The sequence below is a fragment of the Oncorhynchus mykiss genome, chromosome 5 (assembly GCF_057628025.1).
Source record: "Oncorhynchus mykiss isolate SJ-2025 chromosome 5, ASM5762802v1, whole genome shotgun sequence".
Lineage (NCBI taxonomy): Eukaryota > Metazoa > Chordata > Actinopteri > Salmoniformes > Salmonidae > Oncorhynchus > Oncorhynchus mykiss.
Genome location: NC_143026.1, coordinates 94,382,871 through 94,397,538, shown reverse-complemented (window position 1 = coordinate 94,397,538; position 14,668 = coordinate 94,382,871). Strand labels below are relative to the sequence as shown.

The 14,668-nt window shown below is 46.8% G+C and overlaps 1 protein-coding gene across 2 annotated transcripts in view; it reads right to left on the bottom strand.

Moving 5' to 3' along the window:
* Positions 1 to 4,771: 4,771 nt before the first annotated feature.
* The window catches only part of LOC110524859 (phosphatidylinositol 3,4,5-trisphosphate 5-phosphatase 1), a 44,639-nt gene continuing 34,742 nt past the window's right edge, over positions 4,772 to 14,668 (bottom strand). Inside the window, exons 21-27 of one of the 2 annotated variants that reach the window (XM_036978951.2) lie at positions 8,292 to 8,371; positions 8,105 to 8,192; positions 6,942 to 7,088; positions 6,785 to 6,851; positions 6,326 to 6,547; positions 5,376 to 5,857; positions 4,772 to 5,142 (exon numbers count right to left, since the gene is read on the bottom strand). In XM_036978951.2, coding sequence (XP_036834846.2) covers positions 5,093 to 5,142; positions 5,376 to 5,857; positions 6,326 to 6,547; positions 6,785 to 6,851; positions 6,942 to 7,088; positions 8,105 to 8,192; positions 8,292 to 8,371 — 1,136 coding nt within the window. In that variant the 3' untranslated portion in view covers positions 4,772 to 5,092. The remainder of the gene's footprint in view (positions 5,143 to 5,375; positions 5,858 to 6,325; positions 6,548 to 6,784; positions 6,852 to 6,941; positions 7,089 to 8,104; positions 8,193 to 8,291; positions 8,372 to 14,668) is intronic. The other variant, XM_036978952.2, reaches the window with a different exon arrangement.

Sequence of the window (14,668 nt, the reverse complement as noted above, 5' to 3'; positions counted from 1 at the left end):
TTGTCTTGACCACAAACCCAAGGGCTCTTTTAAATGTAACCAGTGTTGGGGAATAATCAGAATTAGTTGGTAACATAGGTAAGATGTTTTATATTCATCATATGTGTGTAAGTTACTTCTCATCAGAATGTGTTTGTATAATACTGTGGCGGGGTTGCAGTTATCTGTTCTCTGTCAGGACTAAGTTACTTGGGCCGGAGAGAGGGGAGAGGTCAAGCGTGTATCTCTTGGCTCCACAATGTCTGTGTGCCAGTCAATGTGTCTATGTGATCTTGTCAAGATAGAATGGATTTGATATATGCCTGTTGATGTGAGGATTTGTTTATGGTTCTGAGTTTGAGAAAATAACATAGTTTAGGAGACAAAGCTGAACGATAAATTATGCTGTCTGGCTATGTGTGTCTTTGCTATAAAGGATCTCAGTTGCAATGTGTAAGGGACTCAGAGAATTCATTGATAAACACTGAATTGATCTGAGAGTCACAGGGTTGTGATGGAGCTCATATAATTAAAGATGGAATTTGTGATAACTAACTCTGACTTGTGTGTGGTTTGCTCTCATGATTTGGTAAATACAGGAAATTTCCACGACACCAGTGCAACCATTGCAGTAATATGGTACAGAAGTATTTTGTTGACACAGCTTCCTAAATGGAAAATTAAGTCAAGCATTTCATTAACTGCAAAACCACTCATGTCATCTATAGATTGGAATGTCCACAGTGCAAGGTGTTCTACACTGGACGGACAAAGAGACGCCTTCAAGACCGCTTAGTGGAACACAAGTACGCCATACGGGTAGGTAATGAAGACTACCCCATGGCAAGGCACTACAAGTCCTTACCCCATGGCAAGGCACTACAAGTCCTTACCCCATGGCAAGGCACTACAAGTCCTTACCCCATGGCAAGGCACTACAAGTCCCTACACCATGGCAAGGCACTACAAGTCCCTACACCATGGCAAGGCACTACAAGTCCTTACCCCATGGCAAGGCACTACAAGTCCTTACCCCACGGCAAGGCACTACAAGTCCTTACCCCATGGCAAGGCACTACAAGTCCCTACACCATGGCAAGGCACTACAAGTCCTTACCCCATGGCAAGGCACTACAAGTCCTTACCCCATGGCAAGGCACTACAAGTCCCTACACCATGGCAAGGCACTACAAGTCCCTACACCATGGCAAGGCACTACAAGTCCCTACACCATGGCAAGGCACTACAAGTCCCTAAACCATGGCAAGGCACTACAAGTCCTTACCCCACGGCAAGGCACTACAAGTCCTTACCCCATGGCAAGGCACTACAAGTCCCTACACCATGGCAAGGCACTACAAGTCCTTACCCCATGGCAAGGCACTACAAGTCTCTACACCATGGCAAGGCACTACAAGTCCTTACCCCACGGCAAGGCACTACAAGTCCTTACACCATGGCAACCCTGCCTCCCTACAAGCTATGGGTATTGATCATGTTCCAGCCTCTATTAGAAAAGGGGGCCGTCTGAAACAGTTAAACCAAATGGAAAGTTTTGAGATTTACAAACTACAGGCCACTAAATACCCTGGTTTAAATGAAGATATGGATTTACAAACTACAGGCCACTAAGTACCCTGGTTTAAATGAAGATATGGATTTACAAACTACAGGCCACTAAGTACCCTGGTTTAAATGAAGATATGGATTTACAAACTACAGGCCACTAAGTACCCTGGTTTAAATGAAGATATGGATTTACAAACTACAGGCTACTAAGTACCCTGGTTTAAATGAAGATATGGATTTACAAACTACAGGCCACTAAATACCCTGGTTTAAATGGAGATATGGATTTACAAACTACAGGCCACTAAATACCCTGGTTTAAATGGAGATATGGATTTACAAACTACAGGCCACTAAATACCCTGGTTTAAATGAAGATATGGATTTACAAACTACAGGCCACTAAATGCCCTGGTTTAAATGGAGATATGGATTTACAAACTATAGGCCACTAAATACCCTAGTTTAAATGGAGATATGGATTTACAAACTACAGGCCACTAAATGCCCTGGTTTAAATGAAGATATGGATTTACAAACTACAGGCCACTAAATGCCCTGGTTTAAATGAAGATATGGATTTACAAACTACAGGCCACTAAATGCCCTGGTTTAAATGGAGATATGGATTTACAAACTATAGGCCACTAAATACCCTAGTTTAAATGAAGATATGGATTTCTCACCCTTCCTGTAGGGTCGTGATAGGTCCATTTGCTGTCATCTAGTGGACATTTTGCTCAATTGCCCTCAGCTATGTTTAGACTGTTGTTGTTCATGTTTTGCTGTGTTCTAGTGTACTATGGAATATATTGCTTTCTGATTCTTGACACCTATCCCAGTCATATTTAAGGTTAGAACTACCTTTCTAAGTGTTCTGATACTTCTATCTTGGAGTTGTATTTTTATGATAACATAGCTACACTTTTTTAATGTGTATAGTATTGCTTACTAGGTGTGTCCAATCAATTTTGTAACCACTCCCTCTTCTAATTATGGCTAATTGGAAAAGCTGTTCAAAAGAGGACATTGTGTTATTTTTTTGTACTCCCTGACGAAGGCCATGCAGCCGAAACGCGTCATTTAAAAAAACTGTTTCTATTGAACATGCCATACTGATAAAGGCATTTTAACTAATTACATGAAGAGTGCCTTGGATCTCCTTTCTGAGTATTTCTGTGTTTCATTTTCAATAAATGTGCACAATAAAAATCTAAATAAACATGTTTTCACTTTGTTATTATGGGGTATTGTGTGTAGATGGGTCAGATTTTGTATTTATTTAATCCATTTTGAATTAAGACTGTAACAAATTTGGAATAAATCAACCGTATGAATAATTTTTGAAGGTTCTGTAATCCGATCTGATGTTCAAAAGACAGATGTAAAGACATACATTTAGAGAAAATAAAGTATAATGAAGTAATAACAAAACAACAAAATAATCACTAAATAGCAAAGCTGGGTCGGAGCTCGCAAAATGGCGTCAACAAAATGGCTTCCATTCAATACAGCGATCTCTTATTCTTGTACCATTTAAACCACTGCAAAATATATTTTTCCATTATCAAAGATTAAGAACGGGAAGCATAGAAATAACACACATCTACCGTTTTAGACTTGCTTATCAATTGGAATGGCAGATCTATAACACATAGAACAGATCTACCGATTCTTAGACTGGCTTATCAATGGGAATGGCAGATCTATAACACATAGAACAGATCTACCGCTTCTTAGACTGGCTTATCAATGGGAATGGCAGATCTATTACACATAGAACAGATCTACAGTTTCTTAAACTTGCCTATCAATGGGAATGGCAGATCTATAACACATAGAACAGATCTACCGATTCTTAGACTGGCTTATCAATGGGAATGGCAGATCTATAACACATAGAACAGATCTACCGATTCTTAGACTGGCTTATCAATGGGAATGGCAGATCTATAACACATAGAACAGATCTACCGCTTCTTAGACTGGCTTATCAATGGGAATGGCAGATCTATTACACAGAACAGATCTACAGTTTCTTAAACTTGCCTATCAATGGGAATGGCAGATCTATGGCTCTGTAGAAGTGTATGATGATAAGGGTAATGTATTTAATGTGTTGAGTATGGCTTGTACGGTGTTTTAGTTTGTGTACAGTAGTACTGTGTGTGTAAGACAGCTACATTTCATCTTATACCTCACATTGCTTTTCCCCCTCAACTTCCCTTTTTTCCTAGTATCCAGTTGGTAGTTACAGTCTTGTCTCATCGCTGCAACTCTCGTACGGACTCGGGAGAGGCGAAGGTCGAGAGCTGTGCGTCCTCTGAAACACAACCCAAACGCACTGCTTCTTGACACAATGCACACTAAACCCGGATGCCGGCCGCACCAATGTGTCGGAGGAAACACCGTACACCTGGCGACCGTGTCAGAGTGCACTGCGCTCGGCCCGTCACAGGAGTCGCTAGAGCGACAAGGATATTCCTGCCGGCAAAACTCTCCCCTAACCTGGACGACGCTGGGCCAATTGTGCGCCGCCCCATGGGTCTCCCGGTCACAGCCAGCTGCGACAGAGCCTGGACTCAAACCCAGAATCTCCAGTGGAACTATGTTGCAGTGCCTTAGACCACTGAGCCACTCGGGAGGCCCATAACTCACATTTCTATGCGAATTTGGTCTGGTCGCCCAAAAAGATACAGAATGCAGCTTTAATTAAAATTCATTATTCTATTTATAAAAAATTTTCATTACTATTTTAATTCATGGACCGAGTATATTAAATAGACTAATATACTTTGTATATATTCTATGCAGTTGGTAAAAAAACAATAACTTTGTCAATCCAATTATGTTGGCCACATAATTGTAAATGTATCTTGGGGCACCCGAGTGGTGCAGTGGTCTAAGGCACTACAACTCAGTGCAAAGAGCATCACTATAGTACCTGGTTTGAATCCAGGCTGTATCACATCCGGTTGTGATTGGGAGTCCCATAGGGAGGTCCACATTTGGCCCAGTGTGGTTGGGGCTGGAGTAGGCCTTCCTTGTAATAATACTACTTTGTTCTTAACTGACTTGTCTAGTTAAATAAAGGGTCAAAAAAATAATTAAAATCACATTCATGCAATACCATCTACAAACCAGCAGGTGGTAGCATTAACATATATAAAGGATACCTGGCCACTGGGCCTGTGAGAAATTAAAAGGAGAGTCAGGTGAGTACGATTCCCTTTAGTTTAATTGAGATTGTTGTACAAGTCTTTAAAAAGGATTCCTATAATCTAAAGAGCTTTTCTAGTTGTCAGCATTTGTGCAACAAAAAAAAAGAACAACGATGATACTTATTTCAGAGGACTCCACAAATCCCCAGAGCGGTGCCATGAATACAGCCTAATGCATATGCAAAGATGAGTTCGTACAGAAACTTGTTTGGAGAGGCAGGAAGACGAGCATTGCAGTGACTGACACTAGCCACCATTCAACATCTCATTTTAACATATAGGACAAGAGGAGGAGGGTTTTCAGCCAAAAAAAGCAAACAAAGTCATTTCACTGAACGGCCCATCTTCGGTGGTTGAGTTGTCTCATGATGCGCTGGGAAAAAAAGAAGAAGAGAGATTTCTACTACAGACAAAGACCTGTTTCTTTCATCAGCCTATTGTGTTGACTATGTGCATAGTTTAATGTACAGAACCGCTTCATCTGCGGTATTCGAAGTTTAAAACCATGACAACAGAAGCTATAGGCAACTTGCTTGCATGATATGTGAACTAAGACTACTTGCGTGATATAGATCGTTTCATGAGGGATAATAACTGTAGATTTACCTTCTTTGGGGAGGGGCTGGATGGGCCTTGTAGGTGGACGCAGTTTGCTGGGCAGCTCCGAGCTGTCTCTGTAGTCTTTAGGCTTAGTGGGCGTGATGTCCGCCTGGCATGGGCGGGACTTCATGGGCAGATGTGGTCTATTGGTGGTTTGTACCATGCCCCCCTCGGAGCGCGAGGGCTTTACAGGGTTCTTGGTGTAGGTCGGGGGGTGGAGCGGGGCCGAGGCTGATGCAGTGTTGACGGAGGACGGGGGCTTGGTCTCAGAACAGGTGTAAGAGCGGTTACGAGGGGTGGGGACCGGGGGCCGGTCAGGGTCCTGGTCAGAGGGTTTGGTGAAGGAGAAGATGGGGTCTGGAGGGGTCAGCTGATCCTTGGAGCGTTGAGGGTCTGGTTGGTCTTTAGCTCCTCGTGGAACTCCTCCCTTCCCCATGGAGCCGTACAGAGGGTTGTCAAACATCTCCGCTGGCTTCCCCCCCTCACTACTAGAAGACAGCATACAAAAGAAGACAGGCAGACAGACAGACAGGCAGACAGGCAGACAGGCAGACAGGCAGACAGGCAGGCAGACAGGCAGACAGACAGGCAGGCAGGCAGGCAGGCAGGCAGGCAGACCGGCAGACAGGCAGACAGACAGACAGACACGTCATTCAGAGTACAGCTTCAGACTTACATTGGGGTATCAATCTATTCACTCTCAGTACATTGCCTGCTCTGTGAGAAAACTGCAACAGTATCGTTCAGTCCCATTTCTTTTCCACTTCAAGTAGGCCTAAATCATGGAACTCTACATACTAGAGGTCAACGCCACCTCAACAAAAGTCCCTTTACACTGACCAATTGAAACCATTTCAATGGAGACGAGTCACTGTCTGGGAAAACCAGGAGTTCTGAAAACTATAATCTCATCAGATATTTTCTCTTAGATCTAAGCTAGTCCAAGACAAACGTACACGTTATCGGATGCTTTTCCTGTAGGGCTTCGCACAGCGCTGCGGTCGTTAGCAGTCTTTTTAGGAGAGGTGTTTCCATGGGTCTGGTCCCTACCACCGAACCCACCTCCGGAGCCTGATTTCGGGGACATGCTGTAGCTCCAGCCCCTGTCTGTCACACCTCCAGACTTGAAGCCCACCCCCATGTAACTGGGGTTGGTGATATCACTGGGAAGAGCAAACCTATTGAACAGGACACACGACCAAATGTTCATCTCACAACTAACAGGTAAAGGGAATGGAAAGAATAAAGGCTCATACACACTTATACGTTTACCAACATATATATATATATATATATATATATTTATCTTTTTTACTTGGTAATCCACCAAAGTCAGTTTTCATTAGTTTTAAAAGAACATGTCAGCTGTGCTTGAATGCTACAAAGTAGCCATGAGGGAAGAAGGAGGTTCTCACTTGTTGATAAGATCAAGTCCTTTTCCCTTAGAGGCACCAGAATCATCCCTTTCCACTTTGATGAAATCTGTAGACAAAAAAGAGAAAAATAGTTGAGCTCAGCAACAAAAATATAAACCTTTTACAGGTGCAGTACGTCATTGGCTGTCAGCCTCACCGTATAACTTCTCAGTCTGTTTGCCTTCTGAGGTTCTTAACTGTACACCTCCCGCCAGGGTGCCCGTCCGCTCGCCGTGATGAGTCAATGTGATGTGGAACTCTGTGTAGGAGGACTCCGCCGCTCGCAGAGCCACACAGCCCTCTCCTGTAAGGATGACACCATGTCAGAGAGGAGGTAGAGAAGGGGGGGGGGGGCAGGAGGAGAGGAGGAAGAGGAGGGGGGGGGGGCAGGAGGAGAAGAGGAGGAAGAGGAGGAAGAGGAGGAGGATTAGAAAATGCTATTTTACTCTCTGACAGAGCTAGATGAAGACAGAGCTAGATGAAGAAAGAGCTAGATGAAGAAAGAGCTGGATTAAGAAGGACAGAGCTGGATGAAGAAAGGCAGAGCTGGATGAAGAAAGGCAGAGCTGGATGAAGAAAGGCAGAGCTGGATGAAGAAAGGCAGAGCTGGATGAAGAAAGGCAGAGCTAGATGAAGAAAGGCAGAGCTGGATGAAGACAGAGCTGGATGAAGACAGAGCTGGATGAAGACAGAGCTGGATGAAGACAGAGCTGGATGAAGACAGAGCTGGATGAAGAAAGGCAGAGCTAGATGAAGAAAGGCAGAGCTAGATGAAGACAGAGCTGGATGAAGACAGAGCTGGATGAAGACAGAGCTGGATGAAGACAGAGCTAGATGAAGACAGAGCTGGATTAAGAAAGGCAGAGCTAGATGAAGACAGAGCTAGATGAAGAAAGGCAGAGCTAGATGAAGACAGAGCTGGATGAAGAAAGGCAGAGCTAGATGAAGACAGACAGAGCTAGATGAAGAAAGACAGAGCTAGAAGAAGGAAGACAGAGATAGATGAAGAAAGACAGAGCTGGATGAAGAAAGACAGAGCTGGATGAAGAAAGAGAGCTAGATGAAGGAAGACAGAGCTAGATGAAGGAAGATAGAGCTAGATGAAGGAAGACAGAGTTAGATGAAGAAAGACAGAGCTAGATGAAGAAAGAGAGCTAGATGAAGAAAGACAGAGCTAGATGAAGACAGAGCTAGATGAAGACAGAGCTAGATGATCATGATTCATAGACCTAGACTAGTATTTACTCAAGCCCAAATGTGGTCTGTGTCATTCTCAGAACGAGTCGCTCCAAACAGACCACAGTTGTCCTTCTTTCTCACCATAGGATTCATCACAGTCTGTGGACTTGACACACAGGAGAATGTGTTGATCCAACAGATACTCCGGGTCTGAGATGATAGGGACGAGCTTTAAAAAGACACGAGAGGAGCTCTGTTACATCAAATACGCCATATTGTAAACTCACCTAGCCTAGTGCAACAAAAAAAAACGTAATTGTCAACAAACCTCAACTTGGTTTCCAAACCGAACTTTGATGGACCCATCTGAGTGATCTTGGTTCTCTCCTTCCGAGCTCTTGACGAATTCTGTGGACAGAATGTATGCAGTTATGCTGGTCCCAGATCTGTTTGTGCTATATAACCAATTCAAGTTTGGTATGAGAATGAACAATAGGAGTCGTAAAGGTGAACAGATCTGGGACCAAACTAGCGTGCAGTCACTGTGAGTTAGATTACATTTCAGTTGAAGCTATTGATATACATTGTTTTGAAACAATCAAGAATCCCAGAAAAATGAAAAAAAAGCTCACAATATTTATTTATTTAACCAGGCAAGTCAGTTAAGAACAAATTCTTATTTTCAATGACAGCCTGTTCAGGGGTAGAATGACAGATTTGTACCTTGTCAGCTCAGGGGTTTGAACTTGCAACCTTCCAGTTACTAGTCCAACGCTCTAACCACTAGGCTACCCTGCCGCCCCGAAATCCATAACTTGCGATGTGTTCGAACAGGAAGTCCACTGTGTGCAGCTCACCCTGCATTATCAGCTCAAACATAAATAACATGAGCATGTCTACTTCTGCTAAGCTTCCCAGTAAAGCAATGAAAACAATCAAGCATCCCAGAAAAATTAACATATGTAGCTTAAGAAACCAGTTTCATTATATCAATAACTTGCTGGTAACAGATGACAGATTCATATCCTGACTCTATCTCTGAAACCCACTTAGATAATACAGTGGTAGCAATACATGGTTATAACATCTACAGAAAGGACAACAGAGGCGGTGTTGCGGTCTATATTCAGAACCACATCCCTGTGAAGCTTAGAGAGGATCTCATGTTCAATACTGTTGAAGTAATATGGCTACTGTCAGGTGCGTGAATGAGGACCCAAAAGCGAATTAACGTAAACAGAGCTTCTTTAATAACAAAACAAAACGTAGGCTCAGATGGACCGGCAGGTTCCGACAGGACAGGACAAGGTTGCAGCAAACATGACGATAGTCTGGTTCAGGCATGAACAACACAAACAAGAATCCGACAAGGACAGGAACAAAAACAGAGAGAGATATAGGGACCTAATCAGAGGGAAAAAGGGAACAGGTGGGAAAAGGGGTGAATGAGGTAGTCAGAGAAGACAAGGAACAGCTGGGGGAAAGAGGGACAGAAACGGTAACCTAGTACGACCAGCAGAGGGAGACAGGGTGAAGGGAAAGGACAGAAACAAGACAACATGACAATACATGACAGTACCCCCCCACTCACCGAGCGCCTCCTGGCGCACTCGAGGAGGAAACCTGGCGGCAACGGAGGAAATCCTCGATCAGCGCACGGTCCAGCACGTCCCGAGAGGGAACCCAACTCCTCTCCTCAGGACCGTACCCCTCCCAATCTACGAGGTACTGGTGACCACGGCCCCGAGGACGCATGTCCAAAATCCTACGGACCCTGTAGATGGGTGCGCCCTCGACAAGGATGGGGGGGGGGGGGGGAAGACGAGCGGGGGCGCGAAGAACGGGCTTGATACAGGAGACATGGAAGACCGGGTGGACGCGACGAAGGTATCGCGGAAGAAGAAGTCGAACTGCGACAGGATTAATGACCCGAGAAATACGGAACGGACCAATGAACCGCGGGGTCAACTTGCGAGAAGCCGTCTTAAGGGGAAGGTTCTGAGTGGAGAGCCAAACTCTCTGACCGCGACAATATCTAGGACTCTTAGTTCTACGCTTATTAGCAGCCCTCACAGTCTGCGTCCTATAACGGCAGAGTGCAGACCTGACCCTCTTCCAGGTGCGCTCGCAACGTTGGACAAAAGCCTGAGCGGAGGGGACGCTGGACTCGGCGAACTGAGATGAGAACAGCGGAGGCTGGTACCCGAGGCTACTCTGAAAAGGAGATAGCCCGGTCGCAGACGAAGGAAGCGAGTTGTGGGCGTACTCTGCCCAGGGGAGCTGTTCTGACCAAGACGCAGGGTTGCGAAAAGAAAGACTGCGTAAGATGCGACCAATAGTCTGATTGGCCCGTTCTGCTTGACCGTTAGACTGGGGGTGAAAGCCGGAAGAGAGACTGACGGAAGCCCCAATCAAACGGCAAAACTCCCTCCAAAATTGAGACGTGAATTGCGGACCTCTGTCCGAAACGACGTCTGACGGAAGGCCATGAATTCTGAAAACATTCTCGATGATGATTTGTGCCGTCTCTTTAGCAGAAGGAAGCTTAGCAAGGGGAATGAAATGAGCCGCCTTAGAGAACCTATCGACAACCGTAAGAATAACAGTCTTCCCCGCTGACGAAGGCAGTCCGGTGACAAAATCTAAGGCGATGTGAGACCACGGTCGAGAGGGAATGGGAAGCGGCCTGAGACGGCCGGCAGGAGGGGAGTTACCGGACTTAGTCTGCGCGCAGACCGAACAAGCAGCCACGAAACGACGCGTGTCATGCTCCCGGGTGGGCCACCAAAAACGCTGGCGAATGGAAGCAAGCGTACCCCGAACGCCAGGGTGGCCGGCTAACTTGGCAGAGTGAGCCCACTGAAGAACGGCCAGACGAGTAGGAACGGGAACGAAAAGAAGGTTCCTAGGACAAGCGCGCGGCGACGGAGTGTGAGTGAGCGCTTGCTTTACCTGCCTCTCAATTCCCCAGACAGTCAACCCGACAACACGCCCCTCAGGGAGAATCCCCTCGGGGTCAGTGGAGGCTACTGAAGAACTGAAGAGACGAGATAAAGCATCAGGCTTGGTGTTCTTAGAGCCCGGACGATAAGAAATCACGAACTCGAAACGAGCGAAAAACAGCGCCCAACGCGCCTGACGTGCATTAAGTCGTTTGGCAGAACGGATGTACTCAAGGTTCCTATGGTCAGTCCAAACGACAAAAGGAACGGTCGCCCCCTCCAACCACTGTCGCCATTCGCCTAGGGCTAACCGGATGGCGAGCAGTTCGCGGTTTCCCACATCATAGTTACGTTCCGACGGCGACAGGCGATGAGAAAAATACGCGCATGGGTGGACCTTGTCGTCAGAGAGGGAGCGCTGAGAAAGAATGGCTCCCACGCCCACCTCTGACGCGTCAACCTCGACAACGAACTGTCTAGAGACGTCAGGTGTAACAAGGATAGGAGCGGATGTAAAACGATTCTTGAGGAGATCAAAAGCTCCCTGGGCGGAAACGGACCACTTAAAGCACGTCTTGACAGAAGTAAGGGCTGTGAGAGGAGCTGCCACCTGACCGAAATTACGGATGAAACGACGATAGAAGTTCGCGAAGCCGAGAAAGCGCTGCAGCTCGACGCGTGACTTAGGGGCGGGCCAATCAATGACAGCTTGGACCTTAGCGGGATCCATCTTAATGCCTTCAGCGGAAATAACAGAACCGAGAAATGTGACGGAGGAGGCATGAAAAGAGCACTTCTCAGCCTTCACAAAAAGACAATTCTCTAAAAGGCGCTGGAGGACACGTCGAACGTGCTGAACATGAATCTGGAGTGACGGTGAAAAAATCAGGATGTCGTCAAGGTAAACGAAAACAAAGATGTTCAGCATGTCTCTCAGGACATCATTGACTAATGCCTGAAAGACAGCTGGAGCGTTAGCGAGGCCGAAAGGAAGAACCCGGTATTCAAAGTGCCCTAACGGAGTGTTAAACGCCGTCTTCCACTCGTCCCCCTCCCTGATGCGCACGAGATGGTAAGCGTTACGAAGGTCCAACTTAGTGAAAAACCTGGCTCCCTGCAGGATCTCGAAGGCTGAAGACATAAGAGGAAGCGGATAACGATTCTTCACTGTTATGTCATTCAGCCCTCGATAATCTATGCAGGGGCGCAGGGACCCGTCCTTCTTCTTAACAAAAAAGAACCCCGCTCCGGCGGGAGAGGAGGAGGGGACTATGGTACCGGCGGCAAGAGCTACAGACAAATAATCTTCGAGAGCCTTACGTTCGGGAGCCGACAGAGAGTATAGTCTACCCCGGGGGGGAGTGGTTCCCGGAAGGAGATCAATACTACAATCATACGACCGGTGTGGAGGAAGAGAGGTGGCCCTGGACCGACTGAACACCGTGCGCAGATCGTGATATTCCTCCGGCACCCCTGTCAAATCACCAGGCTCCTCCTGTGAAGAAGAGACAGAGGAAACAGGAGGGATAGCAGACATTAAACATTTCACATGACAAGAGACGTTCCAGGAGAGGATAGAATTACTAGACCAATTAATGGAAGGATTATGACAAACTAGCCAGGGATGGCCCAAAACAACAGGTGTAAAAGGTGAACGAAAAATTAAAAAAGAAATGGTTTCGCTATGATTACCAGAAACAGTGAGGGTTAAAGGTAGCGTCTCACGCTGAATCCTGGGGAGAGGACTACCATCCAGGGCGAACAAGGCCGTGGACTCCCTTAACTGTCTGAGAGGAATGTCATGTTCCCGAGCCCAGGTCTCGTCCATAAAACAGCCCTCCGCCCCAGAGTCTATTAAGGCACTGCAGGAAGCTGACGAACCAGTCCAGCGTAGATGGACCGACAAGGTAGTGCAGGATCTTGAAGGAGAGACAGGAGTAGTAGCGCTCACCAGTAGCCCTCCGCTTACTGATGAGCTCTGGCTTTTACTGGACATGAAGTGACAAAATGACCAGCAGAACCGCAATAGAGACAGAGGCGGTTGGTGATTCTCCGTTCCCTCTCCTTAGTCGAGATGCGGATACCTCCCAGCTGCATAGGCTCAGCTCCCGAGCCGGCAGAGGAAGATGGTAGTGATGCGGAGAGGGGGGCAACGGAGAACGCGAGCTCCTTTCCACGAGCTCGGTGACGAAGATCAACCCGTCGCTCAATGCGAATAGCGAGTTCAATCAAGGAATCCACGCTGGAAGGAACCTCCCGGGAGAGAATCTCATCCTTTACCTCTGCGCGGAGACCCTCCAGAAAACGAGCGAGCAAAGCCGGCTCGTTCCAGCCACTGGAGGCAGCAAGAGTGCGAAACTCAATAGAGTAGTCTGTTATGGATCGATTACCTTGACATAGGGAAGACAGGGCCCTGGAAGCCTCCTCCCCAAAAACAGATCGATCAAAAACCCGTATCATCTCCTCCTTAAAGTCCTGATACTGGTTAGTACACTCAGCCCTTGCCTCCCAGATTGCCGTGCCCCACTCACGAGCCCGTCCAGTAAGGAGAGATATGACGTAGGCGACACGAGCAGTGCTCCTGGCGTAAGTGTTGGGCTGGAGAGAAAACACAATATCACACTGGGTGAGGAACGAGCGGCATTCAGTGGGCTCCCCAGAGTAACACGGCGGGTTATTGATTCTGGGCTCCGGAGATTCGAAACCCCTGGAAGTGGCCGGTGGATCGAGGCGGAGATGGTGAACCTGTTCTGTGAGGTTGGAGACTTGGGTGGCCAGGGTCTCAACGGCATGTCGAGCAGCAGACAATTCCTGCTCGTGTCTGCCTAGCATCGCCCCCTGGATCTCGACGGCTGAGTGGAGAGGATCCGAAGTCGCTGGGTCCATTCTTGGTCGGATTCTTCTGTCAGGTGCGTGAATGAGGACCCAAAAGCGAATTAACGTAAACAGAGCTTCTTTAATAACAAAACAAAACGTAGGCTCAGATGGACCGGCAGGTTCCGACAGGACAGGACAAGGTTGCAGCAAACATGACGATAGTCTGGTTCAGGCATGAACAACACAAACAAGAATCCGACAAGGACAGGAACAAAAACAGAGAGAGATATAGGGACCTAATCAGAGGGAAAAAGGGAACAGGTGGGAAAAGGGGTGAATGAGGTAGTCAGAGAAGACAAGGAACAGCTGGGGGAAAGAGGGACAGAAACGGTAACCTAGTACGACCAGCAGAGGGAGACAGGGTGAAGGGAAAGGACAGAAACAAGACAACATGACAATACATGACAGCTACAGGTTCATATGCCTCACCTAAAGCCCGTTATTGTGGGAAGCTGCTATAGACCACCAAGTGCTAACAGTCAGTATCTGGAAAATATGTGTGAAATGCTTGATAATGTATGTGATATCAACAGAGGTATATTTTCTGGGTGACCTAAATATTGACTGGCTTTCATCAAGCTGCCCACTCAAGATTACTTCAAACGGTAACCAGTGTATGCAACCTGGTTCAGGTTATAAGTCAACCTACCACAAGCAGAACAGGAATGAAATCCACATTTAAGGGCCAGACGTGCTGCCCTGTTCTGGGCCAGTTGCAATTTTCCAAAGTCCCTCTTTGTGGCACCTATCCACATCACTCGGCAGTAGTCCAGGTGCAACAAAAGTAGGGCCTGTAGGACCTGCCTTGTTGATATTGTTGTTAAGAAGGTAGAACAGTGCTTTATTGTGGACAGACCTCTCCCCATCTTAGCTACTGTGGCTGCCG